The sequence below is a fragment of the Anopheles gambiae genome, chromosome 2, assembly GCF_943734735.2.
Source record: "Anopheles gambiae chromosome 2, idAnoGambNW_F1_1, whole genome shotgun sequence".
Lineage (NCBI taxonomy): Eukaryota > Metazoa > Arthropoda > Insecta > Diptera > Culicidae > Anopheles > Anopheles gambiae.
Window position 1 is genome coordinate 10,067,522 of NC_064601.1, and position 21,809 is coordinate 10,089,330.

Here is a 21,809-nt window from a genome sequence, read left to right on the forward strand (position 1 = left end):
GTTGTTCTTGGTTACCATCGATAAATGCCGTGCGATGGTGTGCAGTTCAGGGCCTGGCTTGGATGTGCAGCAAAACATGAGCACCGCGTCACCAAATGAGCATCAATTTCGTTTGTTTTTGCATTCATTTTTTCGAGCTTTCGATGTGACCACTTTAGAATGAAAATTGGTGGCATGATATTATTACTTAGCTGCAGCGGTAGTGGCAGAGCGATGTAATAGAGCAAGAAGGATGAGAAGTGAGCATATGAACCACAATGGTTATGGGACGAACCAATGTGTGCAACCTTTTGAATTACGCGAAGGTCTACAGAAAACGGCATTTCTGTTAACTTGGAAGTAGATATTGAAAAATGGTTTAAATATTCCGTAACTTTTCACTTAAAAATGCATCTCATTTCCAACCGGATGAGCATGGTTGGCTCACACCCATCCAAGCATTGAGCTGAGCCAGTAGTAGTGAGCACGGTGCACAGTTGCGAGCCCCGCCGCCTACTCTGCCCAAATCTCTTGGCTGCCATGGCCGCGATGATTTATGTTATGGTTTTGGTTAACACTAAACCGTATATTTCATAAATTTATAATGTATTGCATTAAGTGGCGATGGCGCCAAAATTGCAATTAAGCTGTCTTATTTGTCTTTCCAAGCACAAATATTCGTCATTTCTCCACGCCATTGTTAAATACTCGTTCTGCTGGAGGTTTCTATTCAATGTTGCAGAGAGAGATAGAGAGAGAGCGAATGTGTGTATACAATTAATAAGTTATTTTTTAAAATCAATTCAAGCTACCAGCCTCAAAGTAAGATTAACGACTGTATGCAACCAGTAAAAAGAAAAAAAAAGAAAAAAAAACAGCTTTTTTCCAGCATATGAGTGCATAACCAAAACATTGCTGCGGATTAAACTGTGGAGCGTGTAATTATGCAATCTGCAAAATCAAACGATGGTGTGTCATAGTAAATCCCTTCAATCAGCCTTCTTGTGTGTTGGCCCGATTCGGTTCGGTTCGGGTTTGGTGGCCGGGTAAGAGTGCATAATGGAACCGGTTTCGCATCGAGGTTTATTTATAGCGGGCTATTAATGGAGTAATTGATTGCAGGTGGCGGCGGCGGCGGCAGCGCTGCTGGTGTGTTGTCTTTAATGTTTACTTCCTTTTCGTAACGAAGGCACATTTTGGACTCAGCAGAAGCAGCTGAATGCGTGACTGGAGTGCTCGCTTTATTGCAATTTCGTTTAACTAATTTTGGTTTTATTCCTATTAATATACAGGTTGTGAATACACAGCATTTGAGGTGTGCTGTTGTTTTGGGAACAAATCTATCTTAATCTTCTCTGCTTAATTATTTTGCAGCCTCCGTAGAATAGAAACACGACAGGCGTGTTCTTCGCCGTTGTTTACAAAACCACACTTGTACGTGTACGTGCACAGCGCCGCTCTGTACACACGGTGCATTAGCACTTTGTTTTGACGATGACAGATATGGGGGCTTGTGGTGGTGTGAAGAGGGGATGTAGCGCATATCCATCCCAGCATCGGAAGCACTTTTTTCCCGCCATTCTTCGAGCGGGGGACGGCCGCTCGTTCGCACGTCAAAACCCCCCACCCTCGTCAATCCGATAAGAACGCGTTCCTGTTACGTATTATTTGATGGATGAGAATGCTGGGCGGGGAAAGGGATATGAAATATCCTCACATTTCACAACACACCTAAAGAGAGAATGAGAGAGAGAGAAAGTGTGTGGTATGTTGCATTTGCAATTCCATTGGTGGAGGGACGGCCTGGTTGGCGATCTTTGGCGATAACCGGCTTCGAACCCCTGCTTTCGCGTGCAATAAATAACAACAATTGACATATGACACCCGTCGTCGTCGTCGTCGTCGTCTTCGTACCTTATCAAACAACCCCAAACACACACACACAAACGCACACAAAGGCAACATGCATATTCGTTGCTATCGCTGCTGTGCTGTGGCGGAGTTTGACGTTCAGTTCATCTCTGCGAACCGACCGGTAGTTCGGACTAATAAACCTCTTTTCGAAACACACACACACACACACACACACACACACACACACACAGCAAAAGGTAGCGTATCGTTTGGACGACGTCTGTCATGTTCTCCCCTCCCAGGCGTGATGGGTGGTGGTGGGTGGACAGGGACGCGATTGTTTATAACGCGATTGCTTACCGGTGTGTCGTACTCCGAGACCGCCGAGCCCTACACTTGAAACACACAAACAAACACACACACACACACACACACACACACACACACACACACACACACACACAACAACCCTGTATGTTGCGTTGTTGATGTTTTCATCGATAAAGAACTTGTGTGATATGGTTTTTGCGGAGAGTGGGGTGGAGGTGGCGTTGCGGCTGTTTTTCCATCGTCGTCGTCGTCGTGGCGGTGAAATTGGTGGCGTCCAGTGTTTGGTGACCATTTAGAATGTGTGTCATCTTCCTTTGCCCACGCAAGCAATGACGCTGGTGGTCATTGGTATTGAAGACGGTTCGCTGTGTTTTGCGACTTCGCCCCCGCACATCTACGGTTCTATATGATTGGATGCAAAAGAAAGTGAAAAGTGTTGCTCACAAATGGGGTGGGGGGGGGGGGGGGAAAGGAAGCTTTGTCCCGTGTGCTGTACCCGTCAAGCCACGGGAAAACCATGGCTGGGGGACGCTCCAGAACAAAAAAAAAAGGGTGGTAGTGAATGAGCGGGCCGCCCTCCCTCCCTTTGGACTCCATTCAACATTGTGTAGCCTTAACACATCCCCCCCCCCGCCCCCCTCTCCCCTTCCCGAAGTCGCGAGCTTAACGTCACCCACGGCACAACGAAAGGGAAAATGTCGAGACGCTTTCTTGGTATTCTTGGCATTTTTTTCTTCTTCTTTTTCTTTTCGTTGGTTCTTTCGCTCGCTTGCGCTTCTCGCTACATGCTTTACACCATGCGAGCCCTTTTTGGTTGCCGCCTTTGATGTTTACCCCGTGGGGTGGTGGTGGTGGTGGGGGGCGAAGGGGCTTTTTTTGTGCCATTCGCGTTACGATACGTGTGTGCGCCCTGTTTCAGCGTGTGCGGTTGTCCTTAAGGAACGAAGAATGTGGTGACATGTGGGGCACACAACACCACAAGCAAGCAAAAGCAAAAAAAAGCCGGCAAGCAACGTCAAACAGACCACCATCAACAGACTGGTTGGGAACTGCCGGTAATAATGTTCTCTGCTTTTGCTGCTGGTGCTACCCGGCCGGCATGAAGTTCATTATTTTGTAGAGCCACAGCAGGTATGGGTTTGTGTGTTTGGGCAGCGTTTAAAGGACGATAAAGGTGTGTAGTTGTGGGGGGCCATCATGTTTATGCCGAAGTGTTTTCCAGAGAACTTGAACCCATGAGTGTTACTAACGAAATGTTATGGAAAAGAATAATGCGGTTAAGAAACATCTTCTCATTTGCAGCACAGCCATAAATAGCGCAAACGACAATGTCCTTGCACAATCACCGGTAATCATGGTCGCGTCAACATAAAACCAGCTCCCCTCTCCCTCCTTCAAGACTTAATTGGGACGAATGCAAAACAAAAGAAGGGCAAGCCCGAACCGAAGAAATAACGAACAAAACAAAAAAACAACCCAAATCATCTCACAGCTTAAGATGAAAACAACGGCCACTACTCGGGGGATATTATACAATGCATATTGTATGTGAGAGAGAGAGAGAACAAAAAAGGGAATAATGTGTATCTTGGACGAGGGCCGCCACCACCGGCAAAGGGTTCGACTTTCCGGGTGCGGGTTTTATCCCTCAGCTTCTTCTTCACCCAACGGACGCCACGTGGACTTTGTCTGCTTCTTTGATTTCCCGTTCGGATTCGTGCAGCCAAAGCGTTGTGGAAGCGTCGCGTCGGCAGTGTGAGGTAGGTCCCGGTTTTTGTAGAAGAGTCGTCCGGAGCGAGCGAGAATACACATTATCAACACCACCTCCTCCTACTCTCCTACACCCGCGCGCTCCGCTCCGACGGCGTCCAGCATGGCAGCGTATTTTGAGATTCGATGATTTTTGGGGGCGAGCAAACCGAGATGATGCTGTTGTTGGTGTGTGCCACTGCAAAACGCAGCTATGCATGCAGTGTGTTTGCTCTTGCTTAAATGTTGTCAATGTTTTCCAAAGCATTTAGCACTTTAAAACAACATTGCACTGTATTGTTCTATAATTATCTTTAAAAATGGCAAACACTCTGATTGGCTTTGGAGCTGGGTGCGTTACAAAGATGTTACAAACCCAAAGCTGCATTGCTCCAAATTGCTCCACACGCTACCGAGCAGGCAACCGAAGCTGCAGAGCCGCCAAGAGCGTCATCAGTAGCGCGCCGTTTTTCGCAGCAAATTAATAAAGCGGGCGCTTTTCCGCTTTTCACCAACCCATCCTTTTCCTTGTGCATCAATCTCGCGCGCGTGTATTTGAAAATCAATTTCAACTCATCCAATCCCTCCCCACTCCCCCTCTCTCGCTCGAGCGCGCTGGTACGTTGTGTTTGGGGCTGCTTGCCGAGTCCGTCCCTCAGGTTTACTCGACCTCGGGTCGGGAGGGGGGTCGGGTACCGTTTTCGAAATGGGAAAAGTGCAAGGGATCATATTGCGAAATCTAAAGTGTAATACACAGAGATAGATAGAGAGAGAGAGAGAGAATGAGCAAGAGACGACTGCTGGCTGCTCTGGTATAGCAGTTCGTTCGTTGCGTTTACGATCGATAATCAATCTTGCACATGGTTACCCTTTACGCTCCAGACGACTTTCGGATAAGGGGATATTCCCGATCCGCGGGTTGGGGAGGGTTGGGTGGAAGTGTAGTGAAAAAAGGTTCTTCAATACCCATCTCGAGCGCGCCTTGTATGGAGAAGCGCCGCCCGCCCGTGATTAAGGAGAGTAACGCGCGCGCCACGTACGTTTCGCCAATCTTTCTCTTTCTCTCTCTTCTGCTTTGCCAGTAGTTTCAAGCATTTCAAGCAGCGGACAAGCGGACTGGCTGTGTAACTAAATATGCATCCAAGGATACGGCGTCGTGTCCCACCCGGCAGGATACACAATCACAGCAAGGCGGTGATGGTGGGGCACGGTGTAACGCAACTGAGAAAGGATAGTCAATTTAGCTGATCGCGCGCCGGTCGAATCGGGTTTGGCGCGCACCTCGATGCATTGGAGAGCAATCTTCGCGCGCTCTGTGGGCTGCTGCTGCTGCTGGTAGCTTCACCGACAAGAACAAGAAATCCCTGGAATGAACGAGCTTACCTGCCGCCACCACCGCCGCTGCTGCTCCTCCTTCTGCTGCATCTGCTAGCGAGCGTTTGCGTTCGTTCCGTAGATTGCGAGTGATTGTAATCTCTTTTTTTTTGTTTTGCTTTTAGTTTCACTCCCCTTTGGGAAGGTTATTTCTGGGGCCTGCAGCAACAGCGCCCTCCAAAGACGCCCGGGCGGTATGTCGGTCCGTCAGTGTCCGGCCGCGTGAAGAAGGAGGAAGGCGCGCGATTTCAATCGTGCGGTGTGTTTGCGCGCGCCCGGTCTCTCTTTCGCTGCAGAACTCGCTGCAGAAGGTCAAAGCGCGCGAAGTCAGCTTTCGAGCTCTGAAGCTCGAGTACACCTTCCAGCAGCATCATCATCATCCCAACCGTGAAAGGAAGGGCACGCGCAGAGCAAGAAACATCCCCAACCCATTTCCCCTCGCTTGTACGCGCGCTGCGCTGGCAATATTTCAAATTGTGCTGCCCGAGCTGCTGCACCTTGATTAAATGGACGTGGAGGTCTTCACCATCTCCCCCCCAAGATGCCACCGCTCCGCTTCGACACACGGAGCGCAAGTTCCAGGATGTGGCAGAAGAGGCAAACGATTGGATAAACGAACGTGGTGGTTGCTCCTGCCCGGCCGGCCGGCCTGTTCAGATTCTCGTCGGGCATTATTTTGTGCGAGGCTCTCTATCTCTCTTATTCGTGGCTCCCATTCTTTGCCACCGTTCGGTGCGAGGGATAAATGTTTAAAACGTTTGGGGAGGCGGGAATTGGAGCGAACGAGCGAGACTTTGGGCAGTGGTGGTGGTGGGACACAATCGGCTCCGGCGGGGGATAATGGTGGAGGGCATGGGTAGGAAAATTCGACGTGACTAGCAATTAGCCATTTTTCACGGGTAATTTTTTAATACCCTAGACCAGCGCGCGGCCTACGGGAGGTTTTTTGGTTCGTGCCTAGGAATTGGCAAATTAGGACAGGTTTTTTTTTGTTGCTTCAAATAACAAAAAAGTAAATTTGATTTTTTTTTGGAAGAAGGTTAAGAGTAGTGGTACATGGAGAAGGAAATTTAGATTAGGATTTATTAAACTACCTAATTGTGAGCATTGTAGGTTGTAAATGGTCGCTCTGCTGCAGCACGCTGTATTTGCCAAGATGCGTGCATGATGAAGAAGGCATCAATGTACCTTTAATGGCGCACTATGCTACATAATTACATCGATTTTATTGTTGAATTAAAACATTTCGCCCAGCACTTCTCGGAACGTCTCCGCATCCGCAAGCCTACGTTTCTGTGGAGCGTCCTTCTGGTTCCAGGTATATAGGAATTGCGTAACCTATCGTCCCCACGCGGAGGCAGTTCTTGTAACGTCCCGGTGTTTGCCGTGTTTAAAGCGAACGGCGAAAATCAGCTGATGCACCCGCACGGTTTCATGCCAAGTTTTACCGTTTGGTTCGTCTTCCCCATTGCAGCCTTTGCTCCTAATTGATACATTTTAAAGGCCACGCGTTGCCACTCGGCTCGGCGGGAGTTCCGTTTAAGCGTCCCCCAAGGGGGCGGTTTGAGCTCCATAAATCAAACCGGGCTTTATTGGGAGGTCTGACTTAATGTGCCTTGTGTTGCCACCACTCTACTCTACCTACTCTCTACTTCAATGCTTGAGGTTCCAGCAATCAGGAACCGTAATGTTGGGCCGCATTTAACTTCTTTTATTTTGCTCACAGCCTGCATCTCTCTTCCACTAGCGAGTAGAATTTGAACTTACACCCACTGGCACAGTAGCTAAATGGAGAATGGGGTACGTGTGCCTTAAACACTGCTCAAAGTGCATACCTTTTTGCTGCTTCTTTTCGACTGTGGCTACGTCGTCTTCAGGACATTAAAACCGCCCTTCCCGGATGATTAAAACATCCTGCCGCGGGCGCTCTCCTGTCGGCGGCGGCGCCGGTTTTGCGAAGGTGTGGTAAATTATCGAAAATTAATAAACTGTGAAGGAGAAGGAGTAGGACAAAAGGCGAGCATTTTCGCACCTTCCCGTGGACCTGGATTTATGATTTTGCAAATTGTTTCAGACCATGCAAAGGAGGAGCACAGCCGTATGCAGGGCAGGCAGGCAGGCACCACCACCATTCATTCGCCGGCTGCACTTTACCACTTTGTCCGTGCACGAATGTGTCGGTGCGGTGCTCTGTGTGCAGTTTTGTTTTTTTTTTGCTGCTGCTGCTGCTGCTCCTGCTGTCATCCGTCATCGCGATCATAAAAAGATGTCCGGTGGCTGTGTCTTTGCTTTTGCGCCACGACCCGAGCGCCGCAAAAATGCCCGCTGCTGCTTCCACGAGGCAGTTTGAGTGTGTGGCGGCTTAAGGCGCTTTTTTGGAATCCTCTGCGCTCTGCTGCTTGCGAAGTTGCAAAGTCCGTTGCCGCGCGTTTACTTCTTCTCCGTTTCGCCGGAACCGTTAAAGTCGCTTTTTTTATTGCTTCTCCCTTTCGGCAGAGAAGAGTGCTTGGTCGTGACGTAAGGCTCGCGCTGTTGTGTGTGGTGACTCGCTCTGGAAGAACAGGGCTTCGTGGAAAGGACAAGTTATCAAGTCAGTCGGTTACACATTTGGGGGACAACCGCATCAAAGTGCCAAGTGGTGAAGCCCGAGAGTTGGTTGTGCGGGCTGTTGTTCTGCGCCTCCTTTCTGTGGTCGCGTCCCAGTGGTCGTCGCTTGATAATGAGGTTCGCTGGCACGTCATTAACGTAAACTGTGTTGTTATTACCGGTGCTGGGGCGCTGGTGGGAACGTCATTTTTATTGCATAATTACATCGGGGAGTCGCTTTGAAGAGGAGTCTCTCTCACGGTGCAAGTTCAAGAGCAAGCGGAACTCTAGAGTATTCAATGGATTTTCGGAGTTGGACGTCTTGGAGTTGACAAACACCTCGTTAATATTGGAACTTATGTCAGTAATTAAGCGCACAACAATTGCAATCACCAAGAATTGGAAAACTCTGAATGTCTGCAGATGTATCTGCATTAAGGAAATCTCTGTGAAATATCTTGCCTATGAAATCAAGACCTCAACGAACAACGAACACCCCATTCAAACGACCTCCCTCCAGCACGCTCTGGTACCTGGATGCAGAGATGTAGAGCGCACAGCAACGTCACGGAGACTTCACAAAAAAGGCCTGCTGCCCGCAGTATCGTAAAATGTCAAGCCGTTAAATTATCGTCATTGGAGGAAGGCTCCGCTTTAAAGGCCACGGCCCAACGCGGCTATCTCGCTCGCAGCAGTGCCAGATATATTCGTGGCGAGGATTAATATTTGTTTTCGAGTTCTCAATTGGGACTCCCCCCGCCGTCCGATATCCTGGCCTGGCCTGGCCGTTGGGCTTGCAAGAAAAATTGAAATGCGTTCACATGATGCTGTGCGGAGTTGCGCGTTCTCTTCCTGAAGTTGACCGAGCGCTTGGAAGGGAATCCGATACACAGACAGAGAGAGAGAGAGAGAGCAGACTCACACACTATCGTACGCGAGCGATCTCCTGCTTGAGACGAGAAGATGCAAGATCTTGGCCTTTTCTTGGCGCGCACGTTCGGTCATCTCAGCACAGATTAAGATTCCCCCTACCCTGAGGATGGAAGGTAGGGAGAGGGGAGGAGGAGGGTTCTCTTTTTTACCTCTCCGTTGAAGATGGATGCGATCTTCAACCGAAGTGGTGGCCCCATACGTACTACAGCAGGCCAGCCCCAAAGAAGGGGCCTTTTTTCATACAATTTTTTATTGTTGTTCCCTTGCTTTAGCGTTTACCCGCCAGGGGTCGCGTTTGGAGCGCGATCTCGTTCTTGAAGAATGTTTCTCGTGTTGGGAAAGATTGTGGTAAACCGGGAGAAGAATGGCTATAGAGTCCCCTTGTGTATGCGTGTGTGTGCGCCTGAGTCCATGTGTTGTGTTTGTCCCTTTTGGGGCTGTTGGGAGCCCCGGATGACTCTTTTTTTTCTCTGTGCCTCTCTCTCTCTCTCTCCCTCTGTTCATTTCCTTTTCCCATTTATTTATTTCATCCCCCGTTTTGGGTCCAGCATTCGCAGGCTTCTTTGGGGCCTCGGGTCGGATCAGATCGGATCTTTCGATGTGTGTTGGCTTTTGTGTATGGAGCGCTGGTTGGATGGTTCTGTTGGCCTCTACACCTCTGCGCTTCATCTTCATTATCCCAGCTCTGTTTTGCCCGCGTGGTGATGATGGAAACCGAAGGCTAAGCCCACTCCCTACTCCACTCGCACCCGAACGGTTTGGGAACGTTCAAAGATGATGGCAAAGTGGTGTTCTTCATGCCTCTTTCATCGAGCAGAGCTGGTGTACCGCATGTGGGCTGCCTGGCGAGGTCTGCCCAAGAACACACAGCAAGAAGTACAGAAAACGCTCATTTGGGTTGGGGATTATTGGTACGTAGTGTGGTGTAGTGGTGTGTACCCCTTTAGCACTCAGTCAGGTCCGAAGAGAACCGCAAAGAATGGGTGAAAAATATAGCCTGAGATTGCTCTGGTGGTTGTGGCCGGTAGTTGTTGTTCGATTGGGTTGGTTGTTGTCGGTTTCTTGCTGTGGCGTCGTTGCTAAAGCTCCTCGTTCTGCAGAGAGTGTTGGCATGAGAGGCAAAGCCAGAGAGCGAGACGAAGGTCCATTAAGTTGCGCGAGTTGTTAACCGGGCCCAGCTCCCCTCAACAGTTTCGTGCCGTCGGTGTTGTGTTTCGATCGAGAAAACACATCGATGCTGTGTTGTGTGGGGTTCCTGTTTCATTTTGTGTTGGGTTTTTTCTCTCTCTCGTTTCTTGTTATTGTTGGCCTTTTACACACCCTTCGCACGCTGTGCTGTTTTTGTTGTGCGTTCAGTTTCTATATGCATTATGTCGGTGTTCTTCTGCGGTTGCGTTCTTTTTTTCTTTCTTTCTCCCTTTCCTCCTTTCGTGGGGGGCTCTCCTACCGGACCGTTTGCTTGTGGTGGAGTTGTTGGCCCTGTGGATAGGATGGATGGATGGAACCACAAGAAACGGAAATCCCGTTCTCGCGCTCTCTTTCTCTCTTTCTCTCTCTCTCTCTCTCTCTCTTTCTCTCTCTTTCTCTATGTCTATATCTCTCTCCGTTCGATCATTTCTAGCTGGCCGAACTCTCGAGTCGGGTGGGTGACGTTCGGGTCGCGGATACATATTTTTCTTCGCTTCGCGCGCTTGACAGAACGCCAAACGAGACAAGAAAATAAATACCACCACACTTGGGGCAACGGTTGCGACAGCAGGCGATGGCACCGTGGGTCGGTTCAGCACAGATGGATGGACATATTTTCCGAACTTCAAGCTTTCAAGAATCCTTCATAACGTTATTCTGTCACAGTACCAAAATGAGATATTGAGATGAAGCAGATTGCAAGATTTCAAGCAAAGAAGATGAAAAATTGATATAGATTCTTGTGCTCGAATGCAGGCCTTATGCCTTAACTCTCTTCTCTGCGGTGAAGGTTCAGGCTTTATTGAGGTATCCAATTAAGCGCTGCATCCAGCTTTTTGTTTTCAGTTATTATGGCCATGATAACTGCAACGGCAACTGTAGCCATTTGGTCCATTTTACTTTTAGCAACTTGGTCCATTTTACTGCACCAAGTCGACACAAATGTCTGAGAGTTATCATTCTGCGTGTATCTTCAATTCTAGCCTACACGAATGAAAGCCTTAAAGACCATTAGCTTAGGCATTGAGTTGGCGGTCAAGGACTGCCTGTACCTCTGATGGGCTTGGAGCTCAGTAACTTAAAAGATTCGCGAGTCTTCAAAGATTCATGAATCTGGAAAGATTCACGAATCTTCAAAGTCTCAGGAATCATCAAAGATTCATAAATCCTTTAATATCCATATATCTCTAAGGATTCATTAATCTCCAGAGATGTATGATTTCCAAAATCTCCCCATAGCAAAACAAACTATCCGGCTCCGTGGTACATTCCAAAAAGTCTCGAAAGCTTGTATAAGCTGGCATGATACATAGGTTGTTACGACAAGAAGAAGGTTAATAAAAAACTTGACCTAGATGATTTTTAGAGATGTATGAATTCCTTGAGAATCATGAATCTTTCGAGTTTCGTGAATTCTTGATATTCGTGCATCTTTGAGATTCATGAATCTTTCCAACCAAGATTCAGATTCAATGAATCATACCAAAGATTCATTCGGATTCAAGAATCTGAATCTGATTTACCCAACATTAGTATGATAGTCAGTTCTTCTATGGACGAACAGAACTATTTAAAATTAAGACGGATGCTATAGCCAAATATTTATTTTCACTTTTTTTTTTGTGTTTAAATAAATGCCTCCTGTGTCAGCCTACTATTGTGAAGCTTTCCATCATTTATGTTGTGCTGGCAAAATTTGTTTTTGTCCTTCCGTGCGCACCGTTTGCGACCACCGTATTAGCAGCAAGAGCGGGGAGCCAGAGCTCCGACGTTTCATCAGGATGTGGTTGGTTCCAGCCGGCACCAGCAGCAGCAGCAGCGGGCCGTTCTTTTGCACAGCGAAAACAGAAAAGAGACACCATTTGCCAACGTTTCCTCCCAAACCTGGCCTGCAAGGAGAGGGAGGGAAGAGTTTGGGCGCAGGTTTGGCTGATTGTTGTTTCGAGCTTGCGGTCCAACCTCGAACCGTCCAACCAGCGGCAGAGTGCAATCGCGTCGTTTATCTTCCAAGAGACACACCACCAAGAAGGCACAACACAACACGCTGCTGAGGCAAAATGGTTAAGTGCTCTTTTCTTGCGAGCTCTGGCTGGCTTTTTTTATTATTATTCTTCTATTCCTGTTCTTCGGTATCGTGGTTTCGCGTTTCGCATTTCACGTCAGCAGCAGCAGCACCGGCATCATGGTGGAACTGGCTACAAACTACAGAGGGCTACACAAGAGGGAGCGCGCTTGGCTTGGGCCAGCAACAAAACAAAAAAACCCAAACCGGCGCGTCGCGCGCTCGCTCGGTCGCTCGCAAAAAAGAAGGAAGAAGGCGGCGAGTGCCGTTGTCTTGAAGAAGCTGACCATCATCATCGCTCGTACCGGAGAGCGCGTTCTGTCACGGTTTTGGCCATGCTTGAAAGAAGAATGGTGTAGTGGTGGTTGATGATGATGATGATGCAGTGGCGACGATGCTGTGCGATGGTGAAGGTACACACGGTACAGGGCCAGCCGAGTGGAACAAAGTCAACTTTTTGGAGTGGTCCAAAAAATGAGCAAAATATGAAAATCATTCCCATTCTCCAGCAAGCACACGGCGAGAAGGATGTATGTGGTGCACATCTGCTGCGCAAAATTATTCAAACGTGAAGCAAAGCAAATGAGATGATGACAGGCGCGAAGAGAACCCACCACGGACCGACCTCTGTGGTGTGCTGTGTGTTTGCGGTTCCCGCGCGAGTGCTCTGCCTGCTTTGGCTTTGGCGTTAGAGTGTCTCTCTGTTATTGCCTGCTGCTGCTTTTCGTTGTGCGTACTTCCCAACATTTTTGGCAGTTTTGTTGGGGAAGGGCCGCCGGCTCGAGTTTTGAAGACGCCAAACACACACACACACGGCAAACGGGGTGAAGATGATGAGTGTGTGTGTGTGTGGGTTGTTGCTATTGGTACTCTTCCTTATCCGGATGGTTTTGTGTATTTCGAAGCATGCCGGCATGCTGCAGCAACGGTCCCAAAAACCAAAACCACTCCTTGGCATCGCGCGTAAATGCTGCACGAATACTTGTTGGCCACTTTGGTTCGAAACAACAACAACAAAACCCGCTGGAATTCACAAAGGGCAGCAAAAGCCCCCAATCCCCTCTTGCCAGGTCTTCCGTCCGTCCGTCCGTCCTGTTTGCTTTTCGAAAGCGCGTTTCAATTTATATGCTCCGGTTCGCGGTTTCTCCTTTCCTGCCTGCCCGATCGACCATAGGTGGTGGTGGTGGTGGGTTCCGCTTTTGGCCACGTTTTGGCGCATTTTTACAATCATTTCTTGCGATGCGCTTTCTAGCGTTTTGTTTCTTCGCACGGTTTCTTCTCTTTCCTCTCTCGCTCGTTCTCTTTCTACGTTGCAAGAGTTGATGGTGTGTGTTTGCTGGTGGTTTTGAAGCTCCGATTACTTACCAGCCAGCCAGCCAGCCGGCCGGCTTGCCCAAACTGCGTTCAGTGCGTTTTATTGTCGGTATTTCGCCTTTGCTTCTCATCCTCTCCGACGACGACCCGGCTTTTTGTGGTGGACACTTTGCGCTCGTGTGCTTACACGTGCACACGGCGGAAATAACCTTTATTTGAACTATCGCAATTAAGACATGTGTGTGTGTGTGTGTGTGTACCAAGCTCATCAAACGTTGAACGGCAAGTAAGCATTAAGAAGATAGAATTGTTTCAATTTAAAAAGAGCAATTATTTACAACCAAAAATCTTCCCCTCAATTGGTGGTCTGTCATGTGTGTAAAACCGCGTAAAAGAGCGGCCTTGCACTAAAGTGTTTAAGAACATGAGCATACAACAAAGTGCAAGTTATACTTTCGGATGTTTTTGTCTACCATACTAGTGGTGGGAGCTCGGAATCGAACCTATCCGATTCCGATTCCGTGTTCGGAATCAATTCCGGAACCGATTCCGGAGCCGATTCCGATGCTGGAATCGATTCCGATGCTGGAATCGATTCCGATGCTGGAATCGATTCCGATTCCGGAGTCGATTCCGGAGCCGATTCCGGAGTCGGTTCCGGAGCCGACTCCAGAGTTGAATCCGGAGCCGATTCCGGAGTCGAATCCGGAATCGGTTCCGGGATCGGCTCCGGAATCAGAATTGTCTCCGGAATCGGAATCGACCTGGGAATCGCAATTTGCTCCGGTAATGAAATCAGGCTTGAATCCTGAAATGGGTTAGTTTGAATTGAAATAAAAAGTGTGGGAAGCGAAATAAGTCCGGGAATCTCCATGTGAATAGATCATTTACAAGTAAATTTTGATTCTTTGCCGCTATCAACACATAGCATCATTGGACCCAAACGCCTATTCCTATGAAGATGCCGAAACCGACTCCGTTTCGAAGCCAAATCTGATTTCGGAGTCAATTCCGATGTCGAACCCGATTTTGATTCCGGAGCCAATTCCGGAGCTGATTCTGATTCCGAAGCCAAATCCGATTCCAGAGCCAAATCTGATTCCGGAGCTGATTCCGATTCCGGAGACGATTCCGATTCCGGTGCCAATTCCGATTCCCAAGCCGATTCCTTAACCAATTCTGGAGCCGAATCTCTAACCAATTCTGGAGCCGATTCCGGAATCGATTCCGGAAACTGATTCCGGATCTACTATCTGGAATCGATTCCAGAAACTGATTCCGGACCTACTATCCGGAATCGATTCCAGAAAACTTCGGAGCTAGCCGGAATCGATTCCGACGAAATCTTCATTTTTCCCATCACTATACCATACTATTACTTCAGCCGCTAAACGTTGCTAGTTAGTGTACAAAATGTTTGGAGATAGGAGGGGTGGGGGAGGGGGGGTGGGTGGTAACAGTGGTTTTAGTGAATGCACTTTCAAAAATTCTCCTTCAAAGTAAAATAATAGCGAAGAACTACCGTGGATATCGGGGACACGATTGAGGTATCAGTTTTTAAACGTCTTTTTTAGTTTTTTGTCGCATTCGGTTACTCTTCAATTATAATTCTTTGGTTTACCCGAGAATATAGAGATATAATTGTATTTGTGTAAAAAGTGTGCATTAAAGATATGTCTATTTGTTCACGAAAAATGATACTCCTAACGTACAATGCTCGTTTTACTTTATTTACCCTGCGAAGTGTACAATGCAACACACATTTGTCTACCCAAACTAACTCTCTTCTTGTTATGTTTCTCTTTTTTCTTTACAGAACCTTTTTCGCTGAAACAACCCTCCGCAGACACCGTCACCTTCCACCTGACTGTCGCAAGGTTGTGCCACACTGACTGTCGCAGATGCACATAATACATTACACATTACACGGAAAAACAAAAAGAAATCAATCAAAACAATCTCAATCCAGCGGTGTCGTGTTTGTGTGTGTGTGTGCGGCCGTGTGACAGTGACTGTGAATGTGATGCCGGTTCAAACACAAGTGCATAATTCGGATTGTTTTTTTTATGTCCTGCTTCTCGGGCTTGTTTTCCCACCCCTTATCTTTACAACAGCTCACCATTCATAGCAAACAAGTGTGTGATCATGTGTGTGTGTGTGTGCTATTTTCTTCTTTTTGGAAGCGTTTGTCCCTGTACTTCGGGTTGCGGTTTTAAGCATTTTTGTTTGTTTGTTTGAAGGTTTAAACCGCCACCTGTTTGATGGATTATTGTGGTTGTGCACAGGGGGAGAGGGGGGGGGGGGGGGGTGTAATGATGGTCACTAGGTGGCGGAAGACGGTGAAAACGACGCTATCTAGACGCTATAAACGCTCAGCACCGGGATGTGTCCGTGACGTTTCATCATCTACCCGGCTGGGAAAGCGCCTTCGTATGCGTGAGTGTGTGTTTCTAATCAAAGTTTGTTGTGTATCATTTGCAGGAAAAAAAAATGCATCCGAGCAATGGATGCTCCTCGTAAGCAAAAGTGTGGTCTCTAATCCGTGTTTGCGCGCGCGCGCGTTTGTGTGTGTGTGCGTCTATAATTCGCGTGCGTGTGTGTGATAATGCTCGACGCCGCCGCGTGTGTTTGTACGTCGTGTGTGCTACAGTAGAGGCAGCGTTAGAAGAAGAAGAAGAAGAAGCAGTTATTGTCGCGTGAAAGTGTAAGTGTATCGAAATATGTGCAAGTGTAGAGAGGAGAATGTAAGTGAAAAAGTCGCATAATCGATGTAGTAGCGTGTGCGTGTTTGTGTGGGAAAAAGTGATAAATTAAAGAAAAAAGAGAAAGAAAAGGTTAAGTATTACTGGAAAATTGTTTCTCCCGCCAAGTGTGTGTGTGTGTGTGCGCGCGCGCACCAAATCCTCTCTCGTGAGTTGAATGCGCTTAGTGTATATGTGCATTTATGCGTCGCCGTGTGGTGTGTGCACGCGTGTTCGCGTGTGTATGTGTGTCAGAGTTTAGTGTAATCGTGCGTGAGTGTGTGTAGCAGTAGTAGTACCGGATCCGTCTCTGTGTGTACGATTGTCATGAATATTGTGTCGCGCACAGTCGTCGTCACCATTGTTGTTTGCAAGTGAGAAAAAACGTTCTTGAAGAGCCTAAGGCGGCGGGCAGTGTAGTGTACGCAGGAGGAGGGGAAACAGGCGAAAAGTACGTCTCGCCGCTCCCCTTCCCCGCCCCGATCGCAATATGTTGGAATCGAACTCGCGCCGTGCGAGCAGAACAGTAGCGGCCGCCGAACAGCAGCAGCAGCAGCAGCAGCAGCACCACCGCTAAGTGGGTGTTGCCGCGTCGTTTCACCGGAAACTCAAATACAAACTCACCCCGCCCCGAGAACAACATAACAAAACAAATACTAAGGAGCCGAGCGCCAGCCGCCGGCTAGAGAAGGGAATTCCTACGGCCCCGAAGCGCCCACAGAAGGGGAGAGGAGGATCACAGCCGCCAGCAGAGATGGGCGATCCGAAGAACAAAAATTCAGCGGCAGGTTCGGCCGGCGGAGCGGGAGGCGCATCGTCGACGGCGGCTGCCTCCGGCACGACCACCACGACCACGTCGTCGGCGGCCGGACCGGTCACAACGCCGCAGCAGCAGCAGCAGCACCATCAGCCGCCCTCGCATCATCCGCACGGGCCGCCGCATCCACATCACCACCAGCAGGGGCCGCCGCCGCCGCATCATCCGCACGGGCCTCCCCATCCGCTGCACATGCCGCCCCATCCGCACCACCACCCGCACCACCATCCGGGCGGACCGCCGGGGGCGGCCGGTGGGGAGCATCAGCAGCCGCCACCACCGCCGGGTCATGGGCCGCCACCTCCGCCCCACCACCCGTACGACCATCACCATCCCGGGGCGGGCGATGCCCCGAACGGCGGCGGGGGTGCATCCGGCGGCGGCAAGGATGACGGACCGCCGCCACCGCCCCACCACGGGCACGGTGGGCCGCCGCCGCCGCCCATGGGCCACCACCATCATCAGATGCAGCATCACGGGTACGGGCAGCCGCCGCCGCCGCCCATGCAGCATCAGCAGCAGTACGCGCCCCGCTACCACCACCACCATCCGCACCATCCGCACGATCCGAACGTGCAGGGGCCGCCGCCGCCGCCCCCGGGCGCCGGCGCCCCGGACCCGTACGCGCACTATCACCATGCGCACCGTATGAGTGCGGCGGCGGCCGCCGCTGCAGCCGCAGCAGCCGCCGCCGCCTCGTCCGGGGGTGGCGGAGGAGCGCCCGGCAGTGCAGGGCCGGGCGGGTCCGGTACGCCGCCGCCCCCCTCGCCACAGCAGCATCCGGGCGGGAAGCCGGCGGCCGCGGCGGCCGCCGCAACTGCAGCCGCCGCCGCAGCAGCAGCCGCCACCGGCAGTCCGATGCATGGGCGGCACGGTCGCTACATGTCTCAGCAGCCGACGGCAGCTGGTGCGGGCGGCGGTGCCGGCCAGCCACCGCCAGGCGGTGGAGCGGCAGCCGCCGGCCAGCCGCCCGGTGGACCGGCAGCCGCCGGCGGCCCGACGCCGACGCTCAACTCGCTGCTCCAGTCGCACCCGCCGCCGCCACCGGGCCATCCGGGGGCGCCGCACCATCGCTATCCGCCCGGCGGGTACGATCCGTCGGCCGGCTCGCCCCAGGGCCAGCAGCCGCCCGGTCCGGGTCAGCCGCCGGGTCCGCCGGGCGGTGGACCGCCGGGCCAGGGCCAGCCCGGTATGCACCCGTACCACGGGGGACATCAGCAGCAGGGCTGGGCGCCGCCACCCCGACCCTACAGTCCGCACTCGCAGCCGTATCGGCCGCCGCCACCGGTAAGTGTTTACCAGAACTTCCTGAAACTTCTAGTTGTAGTTGAATCCATGAACAAATCACACTTGGGATACGTGATGACTAGTGTTGGATAAATCTGATTCAGATTCATGAATCTGAACGAATTTTTGAAATGATTCAATGAATCCGATTCTCGGTTGCAAATATTCACGATTCTCCAAAGATTCACGAATCTCGAAAAATTCATGAATCTCGAAGAATCCGTATATCTCAATAGATTAACGAATCTCTAAGGATTTATCAAACTCTAGGGACTCATACATCTCCAAAGATTCTTAGAGCTTGTGCTTCTTATCATTCTTCTCCTTGTCGTAGCAACCTACGTGGTCATGCCAGCCAAGGCTTTCGAGACTTCTTTGCAAGTACCACACAGCCGTATAGCTTGTTTCGCTATGGGGAGACGATCCATGCGAAGCTTGAACCCACGACGGACATGTTGTTAAGTGGGATCGCGCAAATACAATGTTTTGAAAATCATAAATCTCCAAAGATTTTTGAATCTCTGGAGATATATGAATTTTAATGAATCTTTCGGGATTCATGAATCCTTGGAGATATGTGAAATCTTGGAGATATGTGAAACCTTAGAGATATGTGAAACCTTGGAGATATGTGAATCCTTGGAGATTCATAAATATTTGAAGAGTCGATTCGAGATTCGAATCACTCATCACTGAAGATTCATATTCATACCTTGATTATGTTTGTTATGGTTGGTAAGAACGAATGACCTTACAAAGATTTAACGTAAACGCCCTCCTGTCTGCAGTTGAAGGATCTTGTTTTGAAAAGATCTTACTTGCTTGAATGCGATCGAAGAGACAGTATTGAACAATTACGATGTACACGAATATCTGACAGTTGCTGTTGAAAAACTTGAACTCAAATGCAGATTAGAGAACAAAACTCCACGGAAGGGGAGGGTCATATATGAGAATTGGAGGGTTTGCTGATGTGTGGGGAAAATGTTGCAACAAGTGAAGTTATCGGATTTGGAAAGATTCCCAGTGTGAGAGAGTTTACTGTGGAGTTTCAGAAGCGGGCACATCATGGAGCACTAGAACATATGGCATAATGTGGGAGTTCCAATCCGACGTGCGTGAGTCTTGCCAGTAAATGCGTGGAACGCTATTATATTTGCCAAATATGGAAAGCTAAGCGGGAGACGGTACGGTAGCGCATGAGATCTGAAAGTAATGCCCAACTCTCTGGTGTGGAACAGTGTATTTGAAACTCTGCGCAAACACTTACCGGCCATATGGAGTGGTAAATCAGTGCTAAAAAGTGTGGGAAGAGAAACATTCCCGGCATTTGATTGGATTCCAGCGTGGTGGTGCGTCCTGTGTTCGTGCTGAGTGGTGCAGCAGTGTTTTATCTTCTGGTTGTGGAGGGGTAACACACACACACACACACACACATTGTGTCTCAAAATCGAACCAGATCTTCACATTTATCTGCTGCTCGCTCCTCCCGTCTCACGGCGTTACGGCGCGACGTTGTTGTGTTTTTGTGTGCACAGTTTTTTTGAAAAAGAATTGCCAAAAATAGTTCACCTCCTCCGGTTCGTTGGTGTGCTGTGTGGTTGTGCTGATGTGTCGTCGTCGTCGTCGTCAAATCTCAACCCGAACTCCCCGCCCCGGTGTAAGTGTGTGACACTAAGACGTTCCTCGTGCGGAGCGGACTAACAACCAACACAACACGAGACACGATTTAGGTCCAAGAAGATGCTCGCGCCCCCCCTCCCCCTCTCGATTAACGGGGAAAGGTTCGTGCAAAATGGGGTTTTATAAATAACTGCATCACCCCCACACCGTTTGGGTGGGGGTGGTCGTTGCTCAGGAGATGACGATGGTGGTGATGGTGGTAGTGGTTGTCCGTCGTGCCTGTTGCAAAACCGTCGATGACGCACGATTTAAATGTCGCAGCTGTGTGTCTAGCCCCGCCCCGCCCCGATAAGGGTTGATATGAGACACCTTTTTTTTGTTTGTTTCATTTTGTGACGTCACTAGTTCCCGTTCCCAGCGATGACCATTTGTAAAGCAGGTAACAGGAGGGAGGGGGCACCGTTAATGGGTAAATGAATTACGCGCCCCAGTCAGCTGCTGGGTACGGTGCCATCATCGCACGTGACTTTTGCAAACAGCAGTGTGTGTGTACCGGGTTGACAGTGTTCGATGTTCTAATGATTTATTTGTTTTGGTTAATCCCCGGGCTGGGTGTGTAAATTTGAAACCGAACTAGCTACGCTGGTTTTTTTTTTATTCTGCTGTCTTTCAAATTATGTTGATACCGTGCACACAGCATCATTAAACGCCTTCATGATTTTTAAATGTCTGTTTCAACTACGGGAAGAACGTACAACCATTCAACCTAATACCGTCCAATGAGATATGAGTAGTAGTGATGGGCAAAACGGCTCCGAAGCCGTAGCCGGCTCCGACCGGCTCCAGGCAATTTCGGAGCCGGCTCCGGAGCCGGCTCCGCTCCGACGGCTCCGGAGCCGGCTCCACTCCGACGGCTCCGGAGCCGGCTCCACTCCGACGGCTCCGGAGCCGGCTCCACTCCGACGGCTCCGTAGCCGGCTCCACTCCGACGGCTCCGGAGCCGGCTCCGCTCCGACGGCTCCGGAGCGGGCTCCGCACCAACGGCTCCGGAGCCGGCTCCGCACCAACGGCTCCGCTCCAACGGCTACGGAGCCGGTTTTAACACAAAAGACCAAAAAAACTTTTTCAATGAAGTTTCAATCGAGGTAATCCGTAAATAACGGAGTAGGTCATGTTTAAAAGAATTTATCAAAAAAAATATCGATTAGTTTTGAATATTGTTAAGAAAGACGAGACTAACGAATGCTACACAACGTCATGCATGCCAATACTGCAATCATATCGTGTGTTAGCTTCCACACGTGCGAGAATATATATTCATTTATGGAACGGAGGCGTGAGTGTAGAGCCGTTAGTCCGGAGCCGGCTACGGAGCCGTTGGTGCGGAGCCGTTGGTGCGGAGCCGGCTCCGGAGCCGTAGGTGGGTGTGGGTGCGGAGTCGGCTCCGGAGCCGTCGGAGCAGAGCCGGCTCCGGAGCCGTTGGTGCGGAGCCGGCTCCGGAGTCGTCGGAGCGGAGCCGGCTCCGGAGCCGTCGGAGCGGAGCCGGCTCCGGAGCCGTCGGAGCGGAGCCGGCTCCGGGAAAAAGTCGGAGCCGGCTCCGGAGCCGTTGGTGCGCTCCGAAACGCCCATCACTAATGAGTAGTAGCGATGCGCACGATGTGTGCGTTTGTTTATTCAGACAGGCGAGAAGGAACGGGGAACGGGGGCGTGAGAACCAAAAAGCAGACGAGTCCATCGCATACCACCTCACCACCACCCCCCATAGAAATGTCGATGAACGTCTGTTTTGTTTTTTGGGGAAAATGGTGATAGTGGACGCACGGGTACTCTGGATGCAAACTATGGCATCCATTTTCCGACCGAAGAAAAGCAAGAAAGCTACGGACTGGACTCTGGTGTGAACGAACGATACGCGCCTTCCCCCCCGCTGACCCTTCCTTCCGTGCATTCTCGGAAGCGGCTGACCGGCAAA

The 21,809-nt window shown here is 50.1% G+C and overlaps 1 protein-coding gene across 34 annotated transcripts in view; it reads left to right on the plus strand.

Moving 5' to 3' along the window:
• Window positions 1-21,809, plus strand: part of LOC1281332 (trithorax group protein osa) — a 130,108-nt gene that overhangs the window by 2,500 nt on the left and 105,799 nt on the right. For 31 of the 34 annotated variants that reach the window (XM_061649339.1, XM_061649326.1, XM_061649346.1 and 28 more), the window contains one exon: window positions 15,851-18,214. In XM_061649339.1, the coding sequence (XP_061505323.1) occupies window positions 16,865-18,214 (1,350 nt within the window). In that variant the 5' untranslated portion in view covers window positions 15,851-16,864. Of the gene's footprint in view, window positions 1-15,185; window positions 18,215-21,809 lie in introns of all 34 variants that reach the window. The other 3 variants (XM_061649329.1, XM_061649340.1, XM_061649332.1) reach the window with 3 other exon arrangements.